The sequence below is a fragment of the Mandrillus leucophaeus genome, unplaced genomic scaffold (genome assembly GCF_000951045.1).
Source record: "Mandrillus leucophaeus isolate KB7577 unplaced genomic scaffold, Mleu.le_1.0 Scaffold19, whole genome shotgun sequence".
NCBI classification, from domain to species: Eukaryota; Metazoa; Chordata; class Mammalia; order Primates; family Cercopithecidae; genus Mandrillus; species Mandrillus leucophaeus.
In genome coordinates, this window is record NW_012101920.1 from 7,942,150 (window position 1) to 7,963,480 (window position 21,331).

Here is a 21,331-nt window from a genome sequence, read left to right on the forward strand (position 1 = left end):
CGGCTAGTTTTTTGTATTTTTTAGTAGAGACGGGGTTTCACCGTGTTAGCCAGGATGGTCTCGATCTCCTGACCTAGTGATCCGCCCGTCTCAGCCTCCCAAAGTGCTGGGATTACAGGCTTGAGCCACCGCGCCCGGCCAGAATGTAATTTTTAAAAGTAAGAGCCAGTGAAGGTAAGGAAAGAGGCTATGTGAGTACCATCAATTCTTGGCAAGTGGTGTAGTTAGGGACTACCTGGGGAAGAAACCTCAGAGGATAGTTTAGAACAAGACAAGCCAGGGTTGCAAGTGGGGTGAAAAGGCACCTGTAACAGGCCAGGAGACACAGACGACAGAAGGCAAACCTGAGGGGGGTGAGGGATCAGGGACGGAGGGCCCGTCAAAGGGCAGAACAGGAGGAGAGAGACTTTCTGCTGAGAAAGGAGGGGAGAATGCTTTCAGATTCACAGAAGTTTGGGTAGCACATAAATGGAAAGGGAAGCCTTAGTTTCTGCTTTCTTCAAGATACTAAGAATCAAGGTCATCTGCTGAGCCAATGTGGGCCTGGAGTCGAACCCTGCCAACACCGCACACAGTGACAACAGAGCGTGGCATAACACATTGCCACCGAAGTCCCTGATGTACAGTGCAGTCAAAAAACAAAGCGGGCAGACAATGCTTCCAACTGATGCTTCTTGGTGCTTCTCAATTAAGGAATGCATGACTTTTCTGAGTACTGCATATGTGAAAGAAACCCAGTTAGCAATCCTAATCACTCAAACACCATGAAATTCATCACCATTTCCTTCCTGGCTTACCAGGTGTTCAGCAAAACAACAGCAAAAATAATGAAAAAGCCTAGTAAGATGGTACCATTCAGATAGAAGCCCAGCATCCTGGTGGCAATCTGTATCCAACCTACCTCATCATTCATGAAGTCTCCTCGAAGCTGTCACAGAGAAGTGGCCCCAAGTATCAGCTTAAAGCACACAACAGAGAGTTGTCAACATACACAGGCCTGTTGGGCTTACCGATTGAAGGTGTTCTCACCGAAAGCATACTTCTCCAGGCGAGTGAGTGGAGGCAGGTTATCCTGGCCTGGAATGTCCAAGAAGGCTGTTACTCTCATGTTGTCACAATCTGGACCACAGTCTTCAAATCCATCTAAAAAGGAAGAGTGGAGTGGGGGGAACCCACACTCAAAAGTGTGTATCAACTGTGACAAGTCACACTTGGGCAAAAACATGGCCTTGTGGCATGCGTTCTGCTTTCACAGCTGAAGTCTCTAAGAATTGCAACGTTGAGAATTCAGCCAAAATGAAATGGTCAGTTGAAGAACCCCATAAGAAAAGTAACAGGTACCAGAGTAACAAAGAACAGCCGAACGCCTTTCTTTTAGTGCAGTCTGTCTAATGCATGAGTGAAGGGAACCACTCCCCTACTGAAGAACTCAGCAAGGGAGCAGATGCTCACCTCTAAGAAAGCCCTGCTGTTTAAGAAGCCCTGCTCACCACGCAGGGCTGTGCAAACAGGTTAAAGCAGTTGAAGGAAAAACAAATCAGTTTGGCCTTGTTAGCAAGACTCTGACAGAAAGTCCACTCCACATCTGTTCTGTTCTAAACGTACTCATGTAGCCTCATAGAGGCCATGACATACATTCCCATCCATCCATATCTGTGGCCCCACAACACCCAACCACACCTCTCCACACAGGTATCCAACAAGTTCCTCCAACTCCTTCTGGCCAAAAATGAGCCAATCATCATCCTTCCTCTTCTTTTTTTTTTTTTTTTTTTCCCTGAGACGGAGTCTCACTTTGCTGCGCAGGCTGGAGTGCAGTGGCCCAATCTCAGCTCACTGCAACCTCTGCCTCCCGGGTTCAAGTGATTCTCCTGCCTCAGGCTCCCCGAGTAGCTGGGATTACAGGCATGTGCCATCACATCTAGCTAATTTTTTGTATTTTTAGTACAGACAGGGTTTCATCATGTTGGCCAGGCTGGTCTTGAACTCCAGACCTCAGGTAATCCACCTGCCTTGGCCTCCCAAAGTGCTGGGATTACAGGCATGAGCCACCATGCCCAGCCCCTCTTCCTCTCCTGCTCTTTTCCCTCTTGTGCAGTGGGTAGTTGAATTCATGGGCTCTGGAGTCAAACACACCTGGAACGGGATGAATCCCACAACTACTACTCACTGCTGTGTGGCCAGAGTTCGTCACGTCACCTGTCCACACTTCTGTATTCTCATCTTGAGGGTGGGATGAGACCCCTCCCTTGTGCCATCAGGATGCTGGAGTAAGTGGGACCACGCATGGGAAGACCTGCAGGATCTGGCCGACCTTGACATTGTTTACCTCCCTTCACTTACTCCCATGTTTCACATCCCCCACAGCATTCTGAAGATCTGTTCCCTATCTACTCTCTCCCATTTAGACCTAAGGTCTCAGCTAGGGTGCAGCCTCTTCAGAACGGCTTGCCTTCCCACTCTCCTCACACCTCAAGTGCCCTGGTGATGGCAACCTGTGCCAGCCTCCTGCAACATGAAGTTCACTGTTTATCTGCAAGAAGTCCTTACACAATAAACGCTCCTGAGGGCAAAACTGTGTCCAGTTACTGTTGGATTCTCCAAGCCTAGCACATAGGCTTGGTAAAATGCAGTCTTAAAGTAAATTTATTCATTATATGTTTAATGAGCACCTACTATGTGCCCTGGCACATTACTAAACGCATAATGAGTAAATTCACTTTAAGACTATGCATTTTACCAAGAATGCTCTCCAACACCACCAACCACTGAATTAATTTAATCTTTCCATCCACTCCATAAAACACACTGACTAACCCCAGGGCATAATGAACACTCAGAGCGAAGAGGCTACTCTCTAGGAATAACAGTGGTAAGGGGAGTTGTTGGGATGATATTGATAATAAAAATAATAGCTACATTTTTTGAGTTCTTATAACAGGCCAGGGACAGGGAAGTAGCTTTCACATGTGATTCAGTTCCCACACCAACTCAACCAAGTAAGATTCTTATCCTCATTTTACCGATAAGCAAACCAATACCTAAAGAAGTTAGGCAACTTTTCCTCAGTCACTCTCCCATTTTGCCCTATCCAGAAGGAGGCTCGTGCACAGCTATTCCCAACAGGAGTTACCTGCTTACTAAGAGTCAGGTCCTGTGCTATTATTTCTGAATGTTAGTTTGAATTCTTCAGAAAGATTCAATAAAAATGAGTTAATAAAATACAGCTGTCAAATTAGGAGTAGATAAGACAAGCAGAAAATACTGTAAACACACTGTAAAAAATGACAAGGGCTTACATTTGCATTGCCTGACATATAAGTCTTCTCACTCCACATAAGACAGTGAACCTGGAAATGTAGATGAGGCCTTATGAGTGTGATCTATGGATGAAGGCAGAGGGTCCACGTGTCAAGCAAGGCAAAGCCTTGGCTCAGATCACCAGGTCAGCCTATGAATATTCATTCTTTGATTAAAATTAGAAGTTTTAGAAATGTAGCCATCTTGGCCAGGTGCGGTGGCTCACGCCTGCAATCCCAGCACTTTGGGAGGCTGAGGCGGGGGGATCACTTAAGGCCAGGAGTTCAAGACCAGCCTGGCCAACATGATGAAACTCCATCTCAACTAAAATACAAAAATTATCCAGGTGTGGTGGCACATGCCTGTAATCCCAGCTATCTGGGAGGCTGAGGCAGAGAATAGCTTGAACCTGGGAGGTAGAGGTTGCAGTGAGGCGAGATCACGCCACTATACCCAGCCTGGGTGATGGAGCAAGACTTCATCTCAAAAATAAAATAAAAAAAAAGAAATATAACCATCTTTTTTTAAGAATCCCTGATATGGCCAACTTTTTCTATTAAGCAGTCATCTTCTCCTCCCATTCCTGCTAGAAAAGAGGCCATCACTGAAAGGATAAGGCAGGGGGGGAACTGCCTGGAGTTGAGAGCTAATTATCAAGAGGACTCTTGCTATTTCAAAGACAGCCTGGCAGAGTTTGTGCCCAGGTAAGAGAAACACACCTGGCAGAGCCCTCCCTTCTCCCACTCCCCCACCTAATCTTTCCATTGCTAACCTAGGAAAATAAACATAAAGAAACAGGCTGCTGAGGACTTTCCTGAGGCTAATTTTGGCAAAATAACAGCCTCAATAGTTAGTTCTAGAAAGGTTAATCGGCACCTGCTCTAGAGGTGGAAATGCATCCCTCCTACCCCTCGCCCTGAAAACTGGTATGAAAAAGTAGAGGAGTCCTACTAGGCAGGTAGAAAAACCAAAGTTAAAGGCAGTAATGGAAAACGGTTCAATCTAGAGATGACAAGTTTGTGCCTAGTACTTACTTTTCTTTGAACATGAACCACATTTTCCCCCAAGTAATTCTTTTAGGCTAGCAATATGAGCTTATTAAAAATTTACATTGTACAACAGCTACTCAGAGAATGTTAATAAAGAATTATACAGTTACAGAAAAAATATGTATGACATAATCAAATATGCCATTTCTGTGCACAATAGCTGCCTTGGATGAACAGGTCCACACTGGGTCATAGCCAAGCCCAATGACCAGAGTCACTGCATATGAGCTATTTTCAAGCACCTCAGAGTCCAGAAGGAATAGGCAGCCTCGATCCCACAGTTAGTTATACAGCATCTGCAGGCCCAGGCTGGAACGGACTCGAAAACATTAAGTTTAAAGCAGTAGTTCCCAAGCTTTGGGGTAACAGATAGTTTTGGAACCTGAAGATATCTATAGTCTAATACATTCAATACTTTTCATACAAGATCATGGGTTTCAAAAGATCTTCTGAGGACCACTGTGTATTTTATGGGTTGAGAACATGGTGTTTTAAAGTAACAGAAAATAGCCAGACACTCTTCAAAAAACTGTCTTTAGTCAGACAACTAACAAACTTAGCAATTAGTTCTACCAAAGAATAGATGTTACTGGAGAATATTAATGATCCTACCACATTAACTGTATAAAACTACACTATCAACAAGGAAATAAAAGCTATGTATAAGCCATAAAATAATGAATAATAATTTACCCTTCTTGGTTACTTCTATAAAGAAACTGTGCTAAGAGCTTTCTGTGTAGTAGCAGTAGTTTGTTAAATCTTGATAAAAACCATATTAATCCCATTAAAAAAAATTAAAAACAGACCAGGTAAGGTGGCTCATGCCGGTAATCCCAGCACTCTGGGAGGCTGAGATGGGAAGATCGCTTGGGCCCAGAAGTTGGGGATCAGCGTGGGGAAGAAAGCGAGATTTTGCCTCTAAGAAAAATATAAAAACTTAGTGGTTGTGATGGTGTGTGCCCGTGGTCCCAGCTACTCAGGAGGCTGAGGAGGGAGGATCATCTGAGCCCAGGAGGTCAAGGCTGTAGTGAACTATGATCACAGCACGGCATTCCAGCCTGGGTGACAGAGTGAGACTCTGTCTCAAAAAAAAAATTAGAAAAAAAAAAGCTCAGAGAAGTTAGGAAAATTGCTACCCAGAGAGTGGCAGAGTCAGAATTTGAACTTGGTCAGAATCCAGACACTGCATTGATCTATACTGCTAGAGAGGAAACCTACACTTTAATTTCAATTTCCAAAGAAACCCCTCCTAACTGCTGCTCCGAGCCTCAGGTGCAGGGTCCTTCCCTTAGTCCTGCAAATGCACCAAGAACCTTCATCTCGATGACTCTGTACCTGCTGTCCACTGCCTGGGACTCCCACTTCTCACACCCTCCCTCCCACCTGAGCTTGGGTGTCAGTGTCCAAAGCGCCCTCCCCACCCCCCAGGAGGCCGGGCTCCGGACAGCCTCTCCTTCCTTCCAGACCATGTCAGGCCACCTCCCAGCTGCCCTGGGGCTGCAAGAGGCCCTGTGGCCCCAGAGCCCTGTGCTGTCTCAGACCTGTAGCAGGTGCTCCACAGCAAATAGTTAACTAAAGGAATGACCCCACCAAAAGAAACTTCCGTGAATAAAAACAAATATTTTTTAAAAAGAATGTTATAAAACAGAATCACAAGAAGAAACCTCAGAACATGCCTTGATAAACTCTCATTTTATAGACAGGTAAAGAGACATTACCCCAAAAGACAACAGCATAGCTGGGAGTCTTAGAACCTGAAGGTTCTGCATGCCAGGCCAGTGTTCTTTCAACAGGCAGAAAAACCAACTCGGATGAAGGCTACAAGAACAACAAAGCCAAAGGGAAGAGTTATGGACTCTGAGGTAATTGACGGGAAAAGAGAAAGACTTCAGTTTCCAGCCAAGATGGCTAAAGAAGGACCTGACATATGTGTAAGTGGAGTCTCAAAAGAAGAAAAAGAGAGAGAGAAAGAGAGAGAGAAAACACAAAAGAGATGAGAAGAAGAATCACTATAATTTTTTAAAATTTGGTAAAACCTATAACCCTACAGATTCAGGAAACTTAACAAATTCAAGCAAAATATACATAATGAACTATCACATAGGGCACATCATAATCAATTGCTAAAAACCAATCATAAAGAAAAATATTTTTAATTGACAAGTAATAATCATATATGTAAGAAAAAAACCCTTAAAACTAGTCCAAGAAAAAAGACACATTACATAAAAATGCAGAAACAAAGAAAGAATAACAACTTTTCTCATCAAAAACCATGCAATGAAGAAGAAAATGGAAAGATATTGTGACGGTTAATACTGAGTGTCGACTTGACTGAAGGATGCAAAGTGTTGATCCTGGGTGTGTCTGTGAGGATGTTGTCAAAGGAGATTAACATTTGAGTCAGTGGGCTGGGGAAGGCAGACCCACTCTTAATCTGGTGGGCACAATCTAATCAGCTCCCACCGAATATAAAGCAGGCAGAAAAACATGAAAAGGCAAGACTGGCCTAGCCTCCCAGCCTACATCTTTCTCCTGTGCTGGACGCTTCCTGCTCTCAAACATCAGACTCCACATTCTTCAGTTTTGAGACTCAGACTGGCTCTCCTTGCTCCTCAAGCTTGCAGACAGCCTATTGTGGGACCTTGTGATCATGTAGGTTAATACATATACATATGTATGTGTGTGTGTATACATATATATATATATCTATATCCTATTAGTTTGGTCCCTCTAGGGAACCTTGACTAATACAGATATGTTTAAAATACTAAAAGAAAAAAACCATTAACCAAGAATTTTTTTTTTTTTTTTTTTTTTTTGAGGTAGAGTCTCACTCTGTCCCCCAGGCTGGAGTGCAGTGGCGCTATCTCGGCTCACTACAAGCTCCGCCTCCCGGGCTCATGCCATTCTCCTGTCTCAGCCTCCCGAGTAGCTGGGACTACAGGTGCCCACCACCACGCCCGGCTAATTTTTTGTATTTTTTTTAGTGGAGATGGGATTTCACCATTTTGGCCAGGATGGTCTCGATCTCCTGACCAAGTGATCCACCCGCCTTGGCCTCCCGAAGTGCTGGGATTACACGGGTAAGCCACCACTCCTGGCCTGATTTCTTAACACTGTACAATGTCCCTTTTTTTCCCTAGCAATACTCTCCTTTTCCAAAGCTTACCGTGTCTGATGTTAATATATACACTCTAGCTTTCTTTTGAAAAGCTGAAAAAAACGCATTGCCAGCAGATATGTACTGCAAGTAATGCTAAAGCTAGTTCTTCAGAAAGAACAAATATGATCTGAAGCCACACAAATATAAGAGGAAGACCAGGAATGGCAAATATGTAAATAAATATAAGCAATGCTAGTTTATTTTCTTTTTTTTCATTTAAAAACATCTCTTTAAAAGGTAATTGACTACTAAAATGAAAACAATGGCAATGCAGTGGGGCTAATAGCATATGTAGAAGTAAAATAGCAATAAGGCAAGAAAACAAAATAAAAGGCATTCCGATTAGAAAGGAAAAAGTAAAACTATCTTTATTCACAAACAACATGACTGTCCATATAGAAGATCCCAATGAACTTACAAAATAACTAGAATAAGTGAGCTTTGTAAGATTATAGGATACAAGTAAATACACAAAAAACAGTTGTATACTACCCAAAGCAATCTACAGATTCAATGTAATCCCTATGAAAATAACAATGACATTCTTCCCAGAACTTAAAAAAAAAAAAAATCCTAAAATGTATATGGAATCAGAAAGACCCAGAATACCCAAAGCAATACTGAGCAAAAAGAAGAAAGCTGGAGGCATCGCGTTACCTGACTCAAAATGTACTGCAATGCTACTAACCAAAACAGCATGGTACTGTCATAAAAACAGACATATAGACCAATGGAGCAGAATAGAAAACCCAGAAGTAAACCCACACATTTATAGTCAACTAATTTTCAACAAAGGCCCCAAGTACATACACTGTGGAAAGGACAGTCTCTTCAGTAATGGTGCTGGAAAAACTGGAAATCCATATGCAGAAGCATGAAACTAGACCCCTACCTCACCAAACACAAAAATCGAATCAAAAAGGATTAAAGACTTAAATCTAAGACCTAAAACAATGAAACTACTAGAAGAAAACACTGGGGAAATGCTCCAGGACACTATTGGTCTGGGCAAAGATTTCTTGAGTAAGACCTCAAAAGCCAGGCAACCACAGCAAAAATGGCCAAAAGGGGTAACATCAAGCTGAAAAGCTTCTAGATGAAAAGGAAACAACAAAGTGAAGACGACAGCCCACAGAATGGAAGAAAACATTTGCATACTACTCATCTGAAGGGGTTAATAACCAGAATACATAAGGAATTCAAATTCAATGGGAAAATAAACAAATAATCCAATTTTAAAATGGGCAAAAATAGGAACAGACATTTCTCAAAAGAAAACATGAAATTTTAAGGATACCATTTATGATAGCATCAAAAATACGAAATTCTTAGGGATAAATTTAACAAAATCCTATGAGAAAAATCTTAAAAGATAACATGTTGAAAACAGTTATCCCACTTTCAGAAACCAGAAGACTCAATATTGTTATGTGGATTATCCTCAATTTACATATAAATCCAATGTTACCCTAATCAAAAGCCTAGCACTTAAGTTTGTAGAAATCAAAAAGCTGATTCTAAATTCATATGGAAATTCAAAGGACCTAGAATGCCAAAACAATTTTGAAAAAGAAAAATAAAGCAGAAACATTCACAGTTCTTGACTTCAAGAGTTACTACCATGACACTATGATACCAGCTTAAGGATAAACACACACATTAATGGAACATAAGAGAAAATCCATTAAGAGATCTAAAATCTAAGTTTAATTCATTTTTTACAAAGGTGCCATGGTTATTCAATGGGGAAGGGACAATCTTCCAAAGAGTATTAGAATAACTGAATAAACGTGGGGAAAACAAACCTTGGTCCTTATGTCACATAAAATAATTAACTCAAAATCTGTCATAGACATGAATTCAAAACATAAAACATTAGAACTCACAGAAGAAAACATAGGAAAATATTTGTGCTCTTGAGCAAGGCAAAGATTTCCTAGAGTACACAAAACATAACAGAAGATACTAATGAACTACATTTCATCAAAACTGAAAACTTCTGTTCTTCGAAAGAAGAAAATGGAACACTGAGCCACTGAGAAGAATACATTTGTAAAACATGTATCTGATAAAGAATTTGCATCCAGAAAACACCAAAAAAATTCTTAGAGTCTGATTTCAATAATAGGTACAAGACTTGAGTCTCACCAAAAAAGATATACAAGTGTGTCGTTAAGCACAGGAAAAGACGCACAACATCATTAGTAATTAGGCAAATGTCAAAACCACAATGAGATAACACTACACACCCACTAGGAAGGCTGAATTTTTTTTTTAACTATCAAATATCTCAGCAAGAATATGGAAAAACTGGATGTCTCATATGTTGCTGGGGGAAATGCAAAATGGTATAGCCACTAAAGAGTTTGGCAGTTTCTTTAAAAAATAAATATATTTATATGTGACCCAGTAAATCCCACACTCCATAGGTATTTACCCAAGGGAAATTAAAACATGTTTACACAAGGATTTGTACTTGTATGTTCATAGCAGCTTTATTCACAATAGCCAAAAACTGGAAATAAACAAACCTATCAACTGTTAAGTGGATAAACAAATTGTTATACATCCATATAATGCAATGCTTCTCAGCAATAAAAAGGAATGAATTGCTAACATCTACCAACACAGGTGTATCTCAAAAGCATCATGCCAAATGGAAGAAACTCAACATAAAAGATTTCATACTGCATAATTCTACTAATATTCTACTGTATTCTAGAAAAGACAAAAATACAGTCTGTTTAGCAGATCAGTGGTTTCCTGGGCTCAGGGTGAGGAACATGTGCTGGCAAAGGGGCACAAGGAATTTTTGGAGGGGCTGGGAAAGTATTTTATCCTGATTATGGTTGCATGGTTGTGGTCACACAATCCTATTTGTTAAGACTCAGCTTAACAAATTAAACTGGTGAACTTCATTGTATGTAAATTATACACCAATAAAAGTGACTCTAAAAAAAACAAAGATGAGCAGAAGTTGTAACAGCTGTCCATTCTTCTACACATTCTGAGCTGGGTTTTGTGGAGGCTACAGTGAATCTACTTGGCAAGCTGCTGGCATTGCTGTGATAAAATCAACCCTTAAGAATATCAAACTCCCTTTGTTCTGATTGAACATTTAGGAAGTAACCTTGTGATCTTAATTTCCTTGAAAACCCCAATTAAGATCCAGAGAATGCTAGATAACTCATAACTCTTAACAGCAGTGATGAGACTACAGGGAGCTGCATGGCCTTTAGGGACACCTTCCTTTCACTGTAAAGATGTCCAAGAACATACCTTAAAACTGCCAGAAGATTGATATTTGTCACTGAGGTCCTATTTGCTCCTCAACAGTGCTGGGAAAGCACTGTCAACTTCCTACTCTAGACTTTGTCCAGTGGGATGCTACTGACCTCTGAACCTGAACATCAGCCTTCCAGGCAAATATTTATCCCAACCATAACAAATAATAAACTGACATTCTGATTTCTATTCTAACATCAGTCCCCAGTTTCCCTCCCCACGGTCACGGCCCTAACCCAGTGTAGTATCCAGGAGGAGCATGGACTTTGGACAACTAGGTTCAAGTCCCAGGGGCTGAGATCTCCAAGAACATGACAGTGGAGTTGAAGAGAATGGAACTCTCTGTCTCTCAGACACACACACACACACACACACACACACACACACACGCAGAGGAATTGCAACAAATTTTTTTAAAACATAGAAAAGCAGGAAGGCAAGAGGAAGGAAGGACATTCCCAGGGCTAGAAAGGAAGACAGAAATCAAAGTGATATCCGTCAGCAAAGGTTGACACTCTATCGCCAACACTGAAGACCTACATACAGGTCCCTATGACTGGATTTCTGATGCCCACATGGGGAGAAAAGCTACAGAGAGTGATTTGAAATCAAGGCCCCGGTATAAGACAGCTGTGGAAAGGGAACTACAGTGAGGGTGGGAGTAGGAGGGGAGTGGGAACAGGAGAAGGGTGGTCACTTGTGAGAAATCAGAACCACAGGCCTGCACAGCCTGAGTGTAGAGTCCAAATTTACACTACACACAAAGTGCAGGAGCCCCAAGCCAAGGTACTAAGAGGATACCGTCAAGACTCATTAAAATTCCAGGCATCCTAGCAGAAGCAAACAAGAAACTGTTCTAAAGAAACACTCACAACCCAAGGCCCATGGAACATCATAAAACAATCCCTGAAGACAGACAGACAATAAAAAATTTCAAACTACACAAGGCTGCAAACCAGCATCTGAAGAGTTTAGTAGATAAGACAAGAGAATCGCACCCCAAGATTAGAAATATTAGAAAAATCTAAAAACATTATCAAATAATTATGCCTCAAATGAGTATGATTTCTAAAATAGACATCATAATAAAAGGAGGAAAGTGTGGGGGTGGGTTAAGCATGTTTGAAAAAAGAAGTGGAAATGAAAAACAGAGATAATGTAATTAGGATTCCACTAACCAGCTTAAGTAGCAGTTTAGACACAGCTAAGAGAGAGTTAGTGAGCTGGAAGACTGATGTGACAAACTGTCCAGAGTGCTGCACAAAGAAATAAAGAGATGAAAAACATAGGACAGCAATTAGGACACATGAAAAATGGAATACTAAGTCTAAGTTAAATCCAAGAGGAATTCCAGAAGGGAAGATTTCTGAAAATAGGAGGGGAGAATATTTAAAGAAATATATCTAATAATTTTCCAGAACTGAAAAAAAGATGAATATTCAATTTGAAGAAGTACAAAATAATTAATAAGAAATCGATATGTGGATGTATTGCAAAATACCAAAGGCAAAGAAAACCGGAAAATTAAAGATTAAGTACCAGATTTCCCACTGAAAAGATATTAGAGGCATAATTGTATAATCAATAGGTGCGTGGGACCTTGAGTCAGAATACCTCATTCTGAAATGTACCACTGCCTCTTATCAGATAAATAACCTTTACCTCTTTGACTGTCTTACCTCTTTGACTCTCAATTTCCTCAGCTTAAAATGAGTATAACAATGCCTACCACAGACAACTGTGATAGTGTAAACTAAACAATGTAAGATAGACAGGCCAGGCGCAGTGGCTCACATCTGTAATCCCAGCACTTTGGGAGGCCAAGGCAGGAGGCTCACTTTAGCCCAGGAGTTCGAGAGCAGCCTGGGCAACATAGTGAGACCTCGTCTTGTCTCTACAAAAAATTTTTTAAAAGCCAGCCATGGTGGTACACGCCTGTGATCCCAGGTAACCGAGAGGCTGAGATAAGAGGATTGCTTGAGCCTGGGAGGCTGAGGCTACAGTGAGCCATGATCACACCACTACATTTCAGCCTGGATGAAAAAAAAAAAGATAGACAGATACATAGATACATGTAAAAGCATCTGACACAGATAAGCACTTTGCAAAGACCAGCTGTTGTTATTGTTGTTATTATTATTACTATGATTAAATCATTAGCCGATTCTATTACTAATATTGCTTACGTTTATATCTCCAGAGTACAGGGCAACCAGAGACACTACAGAGTGTGGGGAAGGGCAAAGAGGAGGAATCCCAGAAAGGAAACCCTGCCCAAACCCTGGCTTGAGCCCTAAACCAAGCATTTGTGTGACAAATTCCAATCAGTACAGCTAAGACTTAAAGAACTGAACCAAGATTTGGACTATTATCCACTACAGGGATGATGAGTTAATAGTCTGACCCCAGTCAATGTCAGCGTCTAGTAAAATAAAACAAAAGAAACAAAAAGAATCAATACTCTTTGGAGGCATATAGCATAATCTAGAGGTTCCACAACATGTAACATTCACAATATCCAGGTTATACTCCAAAATTACTCAACATATGAAGAAAACAAGAAAACCTGAACCAGTTGAAAGAAAAAAAAAATCAAAACAAAGTGACTCTGAGAGGACTCAAATGCTGAAATTACAGACAAGGACTTTAAAGCAACTATTACAATAATGCTTACGGATGGAAAGGAAAACATGCCATGAATGAGAAGGAGCCTCAGCAAAGAAACATTAATATAAAAATGCATCAGATAAAAATTTCAGAACTAAAACAATATGTGAAAAGTAAAAATTCACTAAGTGAACTTAATAGAAGAACGAAGATGACAAAATAATGACCAAAAATTCCGCAAATTTGGTGAAAGACATAAATTTCCAGAATCAAGGATCTTAGTGAATCCCAAGAGTTATTAAATGCACAGAAAATTGCATCTGGATGCCTTAGAGGCAAACTGCTAGTAACCAAACATGATCATCGGGACAGCAGCAGAGAACATAAGTATTATATACATGGAGTCATGGCCTGAATGACCATTGACTCTTGACCAGAAACAGTAGGGGCAGAAGATAGTGAAACCACATCTTTAAAGGACTAAGAGACAAAACTAGCATCTAGAACTTGACATCCAGTGAAAATATCCTCCAGGAATCTGACATTGTCCGATTAAAAAAAAAATGCTAAAAATTTGTTTCTAACACACCCTTTTTAACACAGCCAGCCAACGCAGACTACAAGAAATATTAAAAGATGTTCTGTAGGCTGAAGTGGAGTGATACCATTTGGAAGCTTGTATCTTCAAAAGGAATCAAGAGCATTAGCAATGGTAAATATTTTAAAACTATTATTCTCCTTAACTTAAAAATGCATATGATAGTTTAAATCAAAAATTAAAACCTTGTGCTATGGAATTTATAATATATATAGAGGTTCTATATATTTTAAACTATAACATAAAGCAGGAGCAGTAAATGGAACTATGCAGTTGTCAGGCTTCAACATTTTACATAAAGTGGTACAATATTAAATCCAAGTAGACTGTTTCTTTCTTTCTGTTTTTGGTTTATTTTTGTAGAGACAGGGTCTTGCTATGTTGCCCAGGCTACATTCGAACTCCTGAGATCCTCCTGCTTCAGCCTCCCAAGTAGCTAGCACTATAGGCACACACCAACAGACCTGGTTTCCCTCTTTTTTTTTTTTTTTGAGACAGAGTTTTGCTCTTGTTGCTCAGGCTGGAGTGCAATGGCGTGATCTCGGCTCACTACAACCTCCAAATCCTGGGTTCAAGCAATTCTCCTGCTTCAGCCTCCCAAGTAGCTAGGACAACAGGCACACACCACCAGACCTGGTTTCTCTCTCTCTCTCTCTTTTTTTTTTTTTTTTGAGACGGAGTTTTGCTCTTGTTGCTCAGGCTGGAGTGCAGTGGCGCGATCTTGGCTCACTGCAACCTCTGCCTCCCGAGTTCAAGCAATTCTCCTACCTCAGCCTCCTGAGTAGCTGAGATTACAGGTATGCACCACCATGCCCAGCTAATTTTGTATGTTTAGCAGAGACGGGGTTTCTCCACGTTGATCAGGCTGGTCTCGAACTCCCAACCTCAGGTGATCCACCCACTTCGGCCTCCCAAAGTGCTGGCATTACAGGCACGAACCACCGCGCCCAGCTCAGATCAGGCTTCTAAGTAAACTGTTTCTATCTCTAGAGCTAGACCCGGAGGTCCTTTAAACACTGGAACCATGTCATATAATGCCTGGCACATGTCATATAATGCCTGGCACATATCATATAATGCCTGGCACATCACACAGACACCTAATAAACACTGGTTTCTACAGAAATCACTCTCCCAAGACTTGACTACCAGGATTCAATTCATGAAAGCCTATCAGCCCCTGAGAAAGCTGCGAAAATCCAGCTTTCACAAAACCAAACCTGAGATGCAGCACCTAGCCTCAAACCACCTGTAGGTGTACCCGCAATGTGAGTTGGAAAGCAGCCAAAGACATTAACTAATTTGCTTCTGCTTACAAAATGAGATATCTCAGTCTCAAAAAAAAAGGTCAAAAACGTAACTGTTAAAGTAAAATTAATGAATTTGCACAGTCAATATAATATACATGAATTAATCAAAAGTATTCAATCATCTTATTAATGAATTTAGTAGAACAAATTTTGGTAATTCATGTTAAGTATATAAGGAAGGGCGGAGAGAGGAAAGATGTTTAAAATTTATCAGAAATGAGAAGTCTAAATAACAGGCATTTCTGTTTTAAGCAATGGAATTACAATTTTAGTCCTATAAAGAACAAAGAACCAGGCTGTCCAGCTGCTACCACCCTGTGAGAGTTCTGCATTAATAGGCCATTGGTGGCCAATCACAGTCAACGAATCCCACCTCCATTCTCTCACTGGTTGGTTCTATACTATCAGGCACAGCTTTGAGCCCAGCCAGCCATGCTGCAAGTGCACAGCCTGGTCACCTGGCCACAGAGTGCAGACAGCTTGAGACAGCATATCCTCAAGTGTGACACACTGAATGTCATTAAATCACACAGTGGGAAAGTTATTCCCTTCTTCATTTTCCAATTAAATCAAGGAAAGTTTCCTTTTGTTCAGGCATGTCTTGAACACCTCCCTAAGACTGGTAATCTTCCTTTTAATACAAAGCAGGTCTCAGCTCAGAATCTTTTGCAGGCACTGTGCCTATATATCTAGAATTTAATATTATTTTATTTCTGTTTTATATTTTGGTTAAATTTCATTTAGAGCAACTGATGAAAGTTTTCTAAAATGTGTTTAAATAAAAGAAGTTATTTGATATGAAGAAAAATCCAAGTGGTATTATCAAAATAAAAATAGAAAAAAGTGGCACACCAATGACTGATGTCTAAAAAATACTGAATTAGCAAAATCCAAGAAAAATATTCCTACTGATACCATTATATTCATATGTAAAGAATAGTACCTTTCATTCCAAGTACTTACTGACAACCATTTATTTCCCCACATATGCAAACATTTTCCCTGGTGTGGATCAACAGTCTGAACTTCCTCAAAATTAGGAAATCCTACTTGAGTCCAAATTAATAAGATTATCAGTAAGATTATTACTATTTACCTGTGAATGCTGTATTTTTTTTTTTTTTAACTAATCCTTCAATGCACCAGGGCTTACTAAAATATACATGGAAGCAAGATTTGCCTCTCCTTTCCTCAAAGTGAATGAAAATAGCCAACATTCGCTTCAATATCAATTGTGAAGGCATTCTAACCAGGTAACGTGATGAATAACCTCTTCCCAAGACGTTTTTATGGTTTTCTTCTTTATTAAATCTTAAAAGACAAACTAAATCAATCAACAATTGATGAGCTATATAAAGATAACAGAGCAGGATTCCTCAACCTCAGCACTATGGACATTCCAGGCCAGATTATACTTTGTTCTGTGGGCTGTGTACTATGGAAAGTTTAGCAACATGCCTGGCCTCTACCCACTACATGCCAGAAGCACCCCCTCCCGACGTTGTGACGATCAAAACCATCTCCAGCCATTGTCAGACGTCCCCTGGGGGTGGGGGGAAGTAAGGCAAAACTACCCCAGTTAAGAAACACTGTAAAAGAGAAAGACAGGCCGGGCAGTGTTACCTGCGGGTTATCCGGCCAGTGGAAAAGACCTGGCCCACCATTACTTCTCTCCTCTGCCTCCACCCACAGGCCTTGTGACTACTTCCCAGACGCTCAGTCGCTTCCCCAGCAGAGGGCCTTTCCACTGGCTGATCCTTCTACAAAGAATTCCTTCTCCTCTTAAAAATCTTTGCTCATTCATCATCCTCTCAGTGCGGTCTTCCCTGACCACCTTATTTTAAAATTCCAAGTCCCTCATCTATAGCCCCCTTATCCTGATCTACTTTCCTGTTTTTCCAGAGAACCCCCTGCCTTCGAACACACACAACATTTACTTCCTGGGTTTACTGCTTGTCAGTTGTGTCCACTCCTCCCACTCCCACCCTTAAGGTAAGAATCTCTGATTGACTCACTGATATGTTTAGGCCCCTTAAAGCGTTCGATAAAAGTTGCTGAATGAATGAATGGCATGCATGGTAAAGATCCACCAGGCTAGTTTGCTGTGTCCCTTAACAATGGGAGTAGCACATAAAATGATCCTTTCTCTCAAAAAGAACGTTCTACAGGCCAGTGTGATGGCTCATGCCTATAATCCCAGCACTTTAGAAGGCGAAGGTAGAAGGATGCTTGAGACCGGCCTGGAGGATGTAAGAAGACCTCATCTCAACAAAAAGTAGAAAAAATTAGCAGGGTATGTTGGTGTGCGCTTTAAGTCTCAGCTACAGGGGAGGCTGAGATCCGAGGATCACTTGAACCTGGAAGGTCAAGGCTGCAGTGATCAATGACTATGCTATTGCACTCCAGCCTTGGACTGGGTGAGACCCTGTCTCAAAAAAATAATAATTTTCTAGAATTTACATTTCTAAGGACAGGTGTGGTAGCTCACACCTGTAATCCCAGCACTTTGGGAGGCCGAGGCAGGTGGATTACTTGAGGTCAGGAGTTTGAGACCAGCCTGGCCAACATGGTGAAACCTTGTCTCTACTAAAAATACAAAAATTAGCCAGGTGTGGTGGTACACACTTGCAACGCCAGCTAGCAGGAGAACTGCTTGAACCAAGATCATGCCACTGCACTCCAGCCTGGGCAACAGAACAAGACTCTCTCAAAAAAAGGAAAAAAAAAAAAGAATTTACATTTCTAGCCATTGCTAAGTTGGCATGTTGTCTGGCAACTGCTGACAGAAACGACGGGCTAAAGTCTACGAGGCAATATTACAAACAATTACTCTGGGACCCAGCAAGTCCAGACCACACATAAACATCAGGAATCTTAAGCATTCACGTTAGAAATGAAATATGAAGTAGCACATCAATAATTCCTAGTTCAAATCTTTTTCATTGTTTTTTTTTTACATTTGAAAAACAAAAAAGCTACTAACTCCATTTATGAAAGCATCATATGATGCAGAAGAACAAAGCTTTCTCAACAAAATAGTTTCTAATAACAACTTCAAGTTGTTCTGGCCCAGTGTAAAATATGAAATAAAACAGTGTTGATCATGTTTTGACTTCATTTGTCATCTACACTATAATAAGCTTTTAAGCAACAGCTGCTTTCTATGTTTCTGCCGCTTTGTATATTTCTAGGTTTACTGACAAATCGACACGAGACACTACTGACTCTTTAACAAAAATGATTAATATTTAAAGCTAGCTATGCACAGTAGGAAAAGGGCTTGGAGAAGGGCCAAGGTGATTCACAGGGGTCAGTGGCCTCTCCTACCATCCCGTATGCTCAGCCCCCATCCCCTGGCTCTGCACACATGAGCCACCTTGAACTGTGTGCCCAAGACCCCTGCAGCTCTGTTACACCACAGGCAGCAGCTGTGGCTGCTCCTGGTCCTCCAGGGAGATGTAGAATTTTAAAATCCACTTTAATAGCTAAGACATAGACAGCTCACCTCTACCATCTAAACCACTTCAGAAGTTAGGACATAGACAGCTCACCTCTACCATCCACTTCAATAGCTAAGACACAGGTAGCTCACCTCTACAGATAGCCTTAGCTCTCAGGGAGGTTGAGGTGGAAGGATCACTTCAGCCTGGGAGGTCGAGGCTGCAGTGAGCCATGATTGTGCCACTGCTCTCCAGCCTGGGAGACAGAGTGAAACCGTGTCTCAAAAATAATAATAACAATTGTCTAGAATTTACATTTCTAGCCACTGCTAAGTTGGCCAGGGTGGTTCTGAGCTCGCACAACCTAAAACAAGATCAGTTCCTCTTCAGGAAGGTCCTGACCACTTTGCAAAGAATAACAGGGTTTATTATCCTTTGCCCCTGATGTTAGGTGACTACATTTAAAAAAAGAAAAAAAGAAAAAGGAATTCTTCTCTGACTAAAAGGCCCACCAGAGAAAAATATTTCTGGAAACTACAACATTGAGAAAAAAGGATTTACCCTCCTCTATGTTAACTGGTTACTCAAGGGTTATCCAACCCTGTCAGTACCTCCCTCACTTGTTGGGGCATAAAGGAAATCAGATGAGGATGCTGTAGTGAAACACCCCATGGACCCCTGAGTCCTCACCTGTGTGTCAATGCTTTTCACCAGACACCAATCTGTCCTAAAGCAGGCCAAGTATGAATTAATATGTTAAGAATAACATTAGGTGAATGTTCATTGAAGGTTCAACTACAGCAGATATGATCTAATAAACAGAAAAGAAACTTTACAGGTCATTTTACAGCAAAAAAAAAAAAAAAATGGATTGGAAGATCAATACAGAAACAGAAAGCATGCCGAGAGCAGACTCACCTTGAACATCCCCTCCTCCCTCATGGTTCATAGTAGGCAACAACAGTAAATCTAATTCAACAGAGTAGTGGTCCCTGGACACCATAAGCCCCCACGGGAAAAAAGATCATCATGTACATCACCACCCACAATGCCACGGTGGCAAGCACCATGGGACATAAGCACAGACAAACAGGAGGGACACAGCTCCACTTGGAAGAGAGTAAAGAGACGCGAGACAGCTTCCCTAGAACACAGGTGGTATGTGATTTGCGCCTTGAAGATTGAACAGAAATCTGCCACGTGGGAAGAGAGAGAGAATCTGGGAAAGGGAAAAAGAATATTCCAGATGAAGGGAAAAGCAGAGCAAGGTACACTGTCTGCCACCTTCAAGTGGTTCAGGGACACTGAGCCATTTCACACAAAGCCACCAAGCCCCGACTGAGGAGCCACACCATAATCAGCTTTAAGTGGAAAAGGGGAAAAAAATAAACACAATAAAACATACCCAAGGAAATCCCTTTATTGGCCTAGACATAAGCAGAGCTGGAGCTGGAGGCAGACTGTTATGGCATGTTTACCCCAGCAAGCATTTTCATTCAGAGTCTGCCCTCCAGCCATTCCCAATATTTATGATTCTCCATTCAATATGTCACCCTATCATTATAACTCTACATGATATATGCCACTCTGAGCCAGACCAATTCTCCATACAATCCAATATTCTGTTTCTGACATACCACTAGGGGACTCTGAACAGGGAACATGACAGACGTGGTACACTATGTCCACATTTGACTCGAAATATTAGAAGATTGGTTGATGGTGGCCAAGAAGGAGTTTAAGCTTTATTTGCAAAAGTTGTACTTAGAATGAATGTAGAATGTATTCATGCAGAACTTATATAAATAAAAATTAATTCTTTAGGGGGTCACGTTAGCCACTCTTCGACTAACAACTAAATCTTTGCAAGGCGTTAGGTGATTTGGGGGCAACTAGAATACACCACTCCCATAATGTGTTATTTGAAGTAGTTTTGCTCTTCTCACTAACAGGCTTGTAAGTACTAATGCAGATTTCTGAATTGGGACTATTTCTAATAGCAAGACTAGACAAGCTTGATCCATTTAACAAAGAACACTCTTAATTCTTCACTGGCTTTTGGTGGGAAGTGACCCCCACACACTTCAGGTCCTTGTTAACTAAATTCAAATGGCAAATTGCGTAAGCAAACTTTCTCTATATAAATGTCATTCTCTAACAAGACCCACACTGATTTACTAGCTCTCAAATGAGCAGATCCATCCAATGCATAATGTTTTATATTGCAAATCTTTGAGGGCTACTGATGGTTATTACTAGCACTATGCAATGGGCTGGCTGGAAAGACCAGCCTAAATCATGAGCAGCCATCCTTTCTATGCCATGCCGACATGGAAATTCCTCCTTGATCTGTGGCTTTAATCACGGCTTCCAAAACCCGTCATTATTTATGACTCTTTTATTTACTTTTATTTTAAGATGGAGTTTTGCTCTTGTTGCCCAGGCTGGAGTGCAATGGCGTGATCTCAGCGCGCTGCAACCTCCGCCTCCCAGGTTCAAGCAATTCTCCTGCCTCAGCCTCCTGAGTAGCTGGGATTACAGGCGTGTGCCAGCATGCCCGGCTACTTTTTCTC

At 41.1% G+C, this 21,331-nt stretch overlaps 1 protein-coding gene across 1 annotated transcript in view; it reads right to left on the reverse strand.

The window, feature by feature from the left end:
• LOC105538326 (serine/threonine-protein phosphatase 4 regulatory subunit 1-like) overlaps window positions 1-21,331 on the reverse strand; it is an 83,246-nt gene that overhangs the window by 52,093 nt on the left and 9,822 nt on the right. The window contains exon 3 of the mRNA XM_011978172.1: window positions 1,011-1,143. Within this exon, the coding sequence (XP_011833562.1) occupies window positions 1,011-1,143 (133 nt within the window). The remainder of the gene's footprint in view (window positions 1-1,010; window positions 1,144-21,331) is intronic.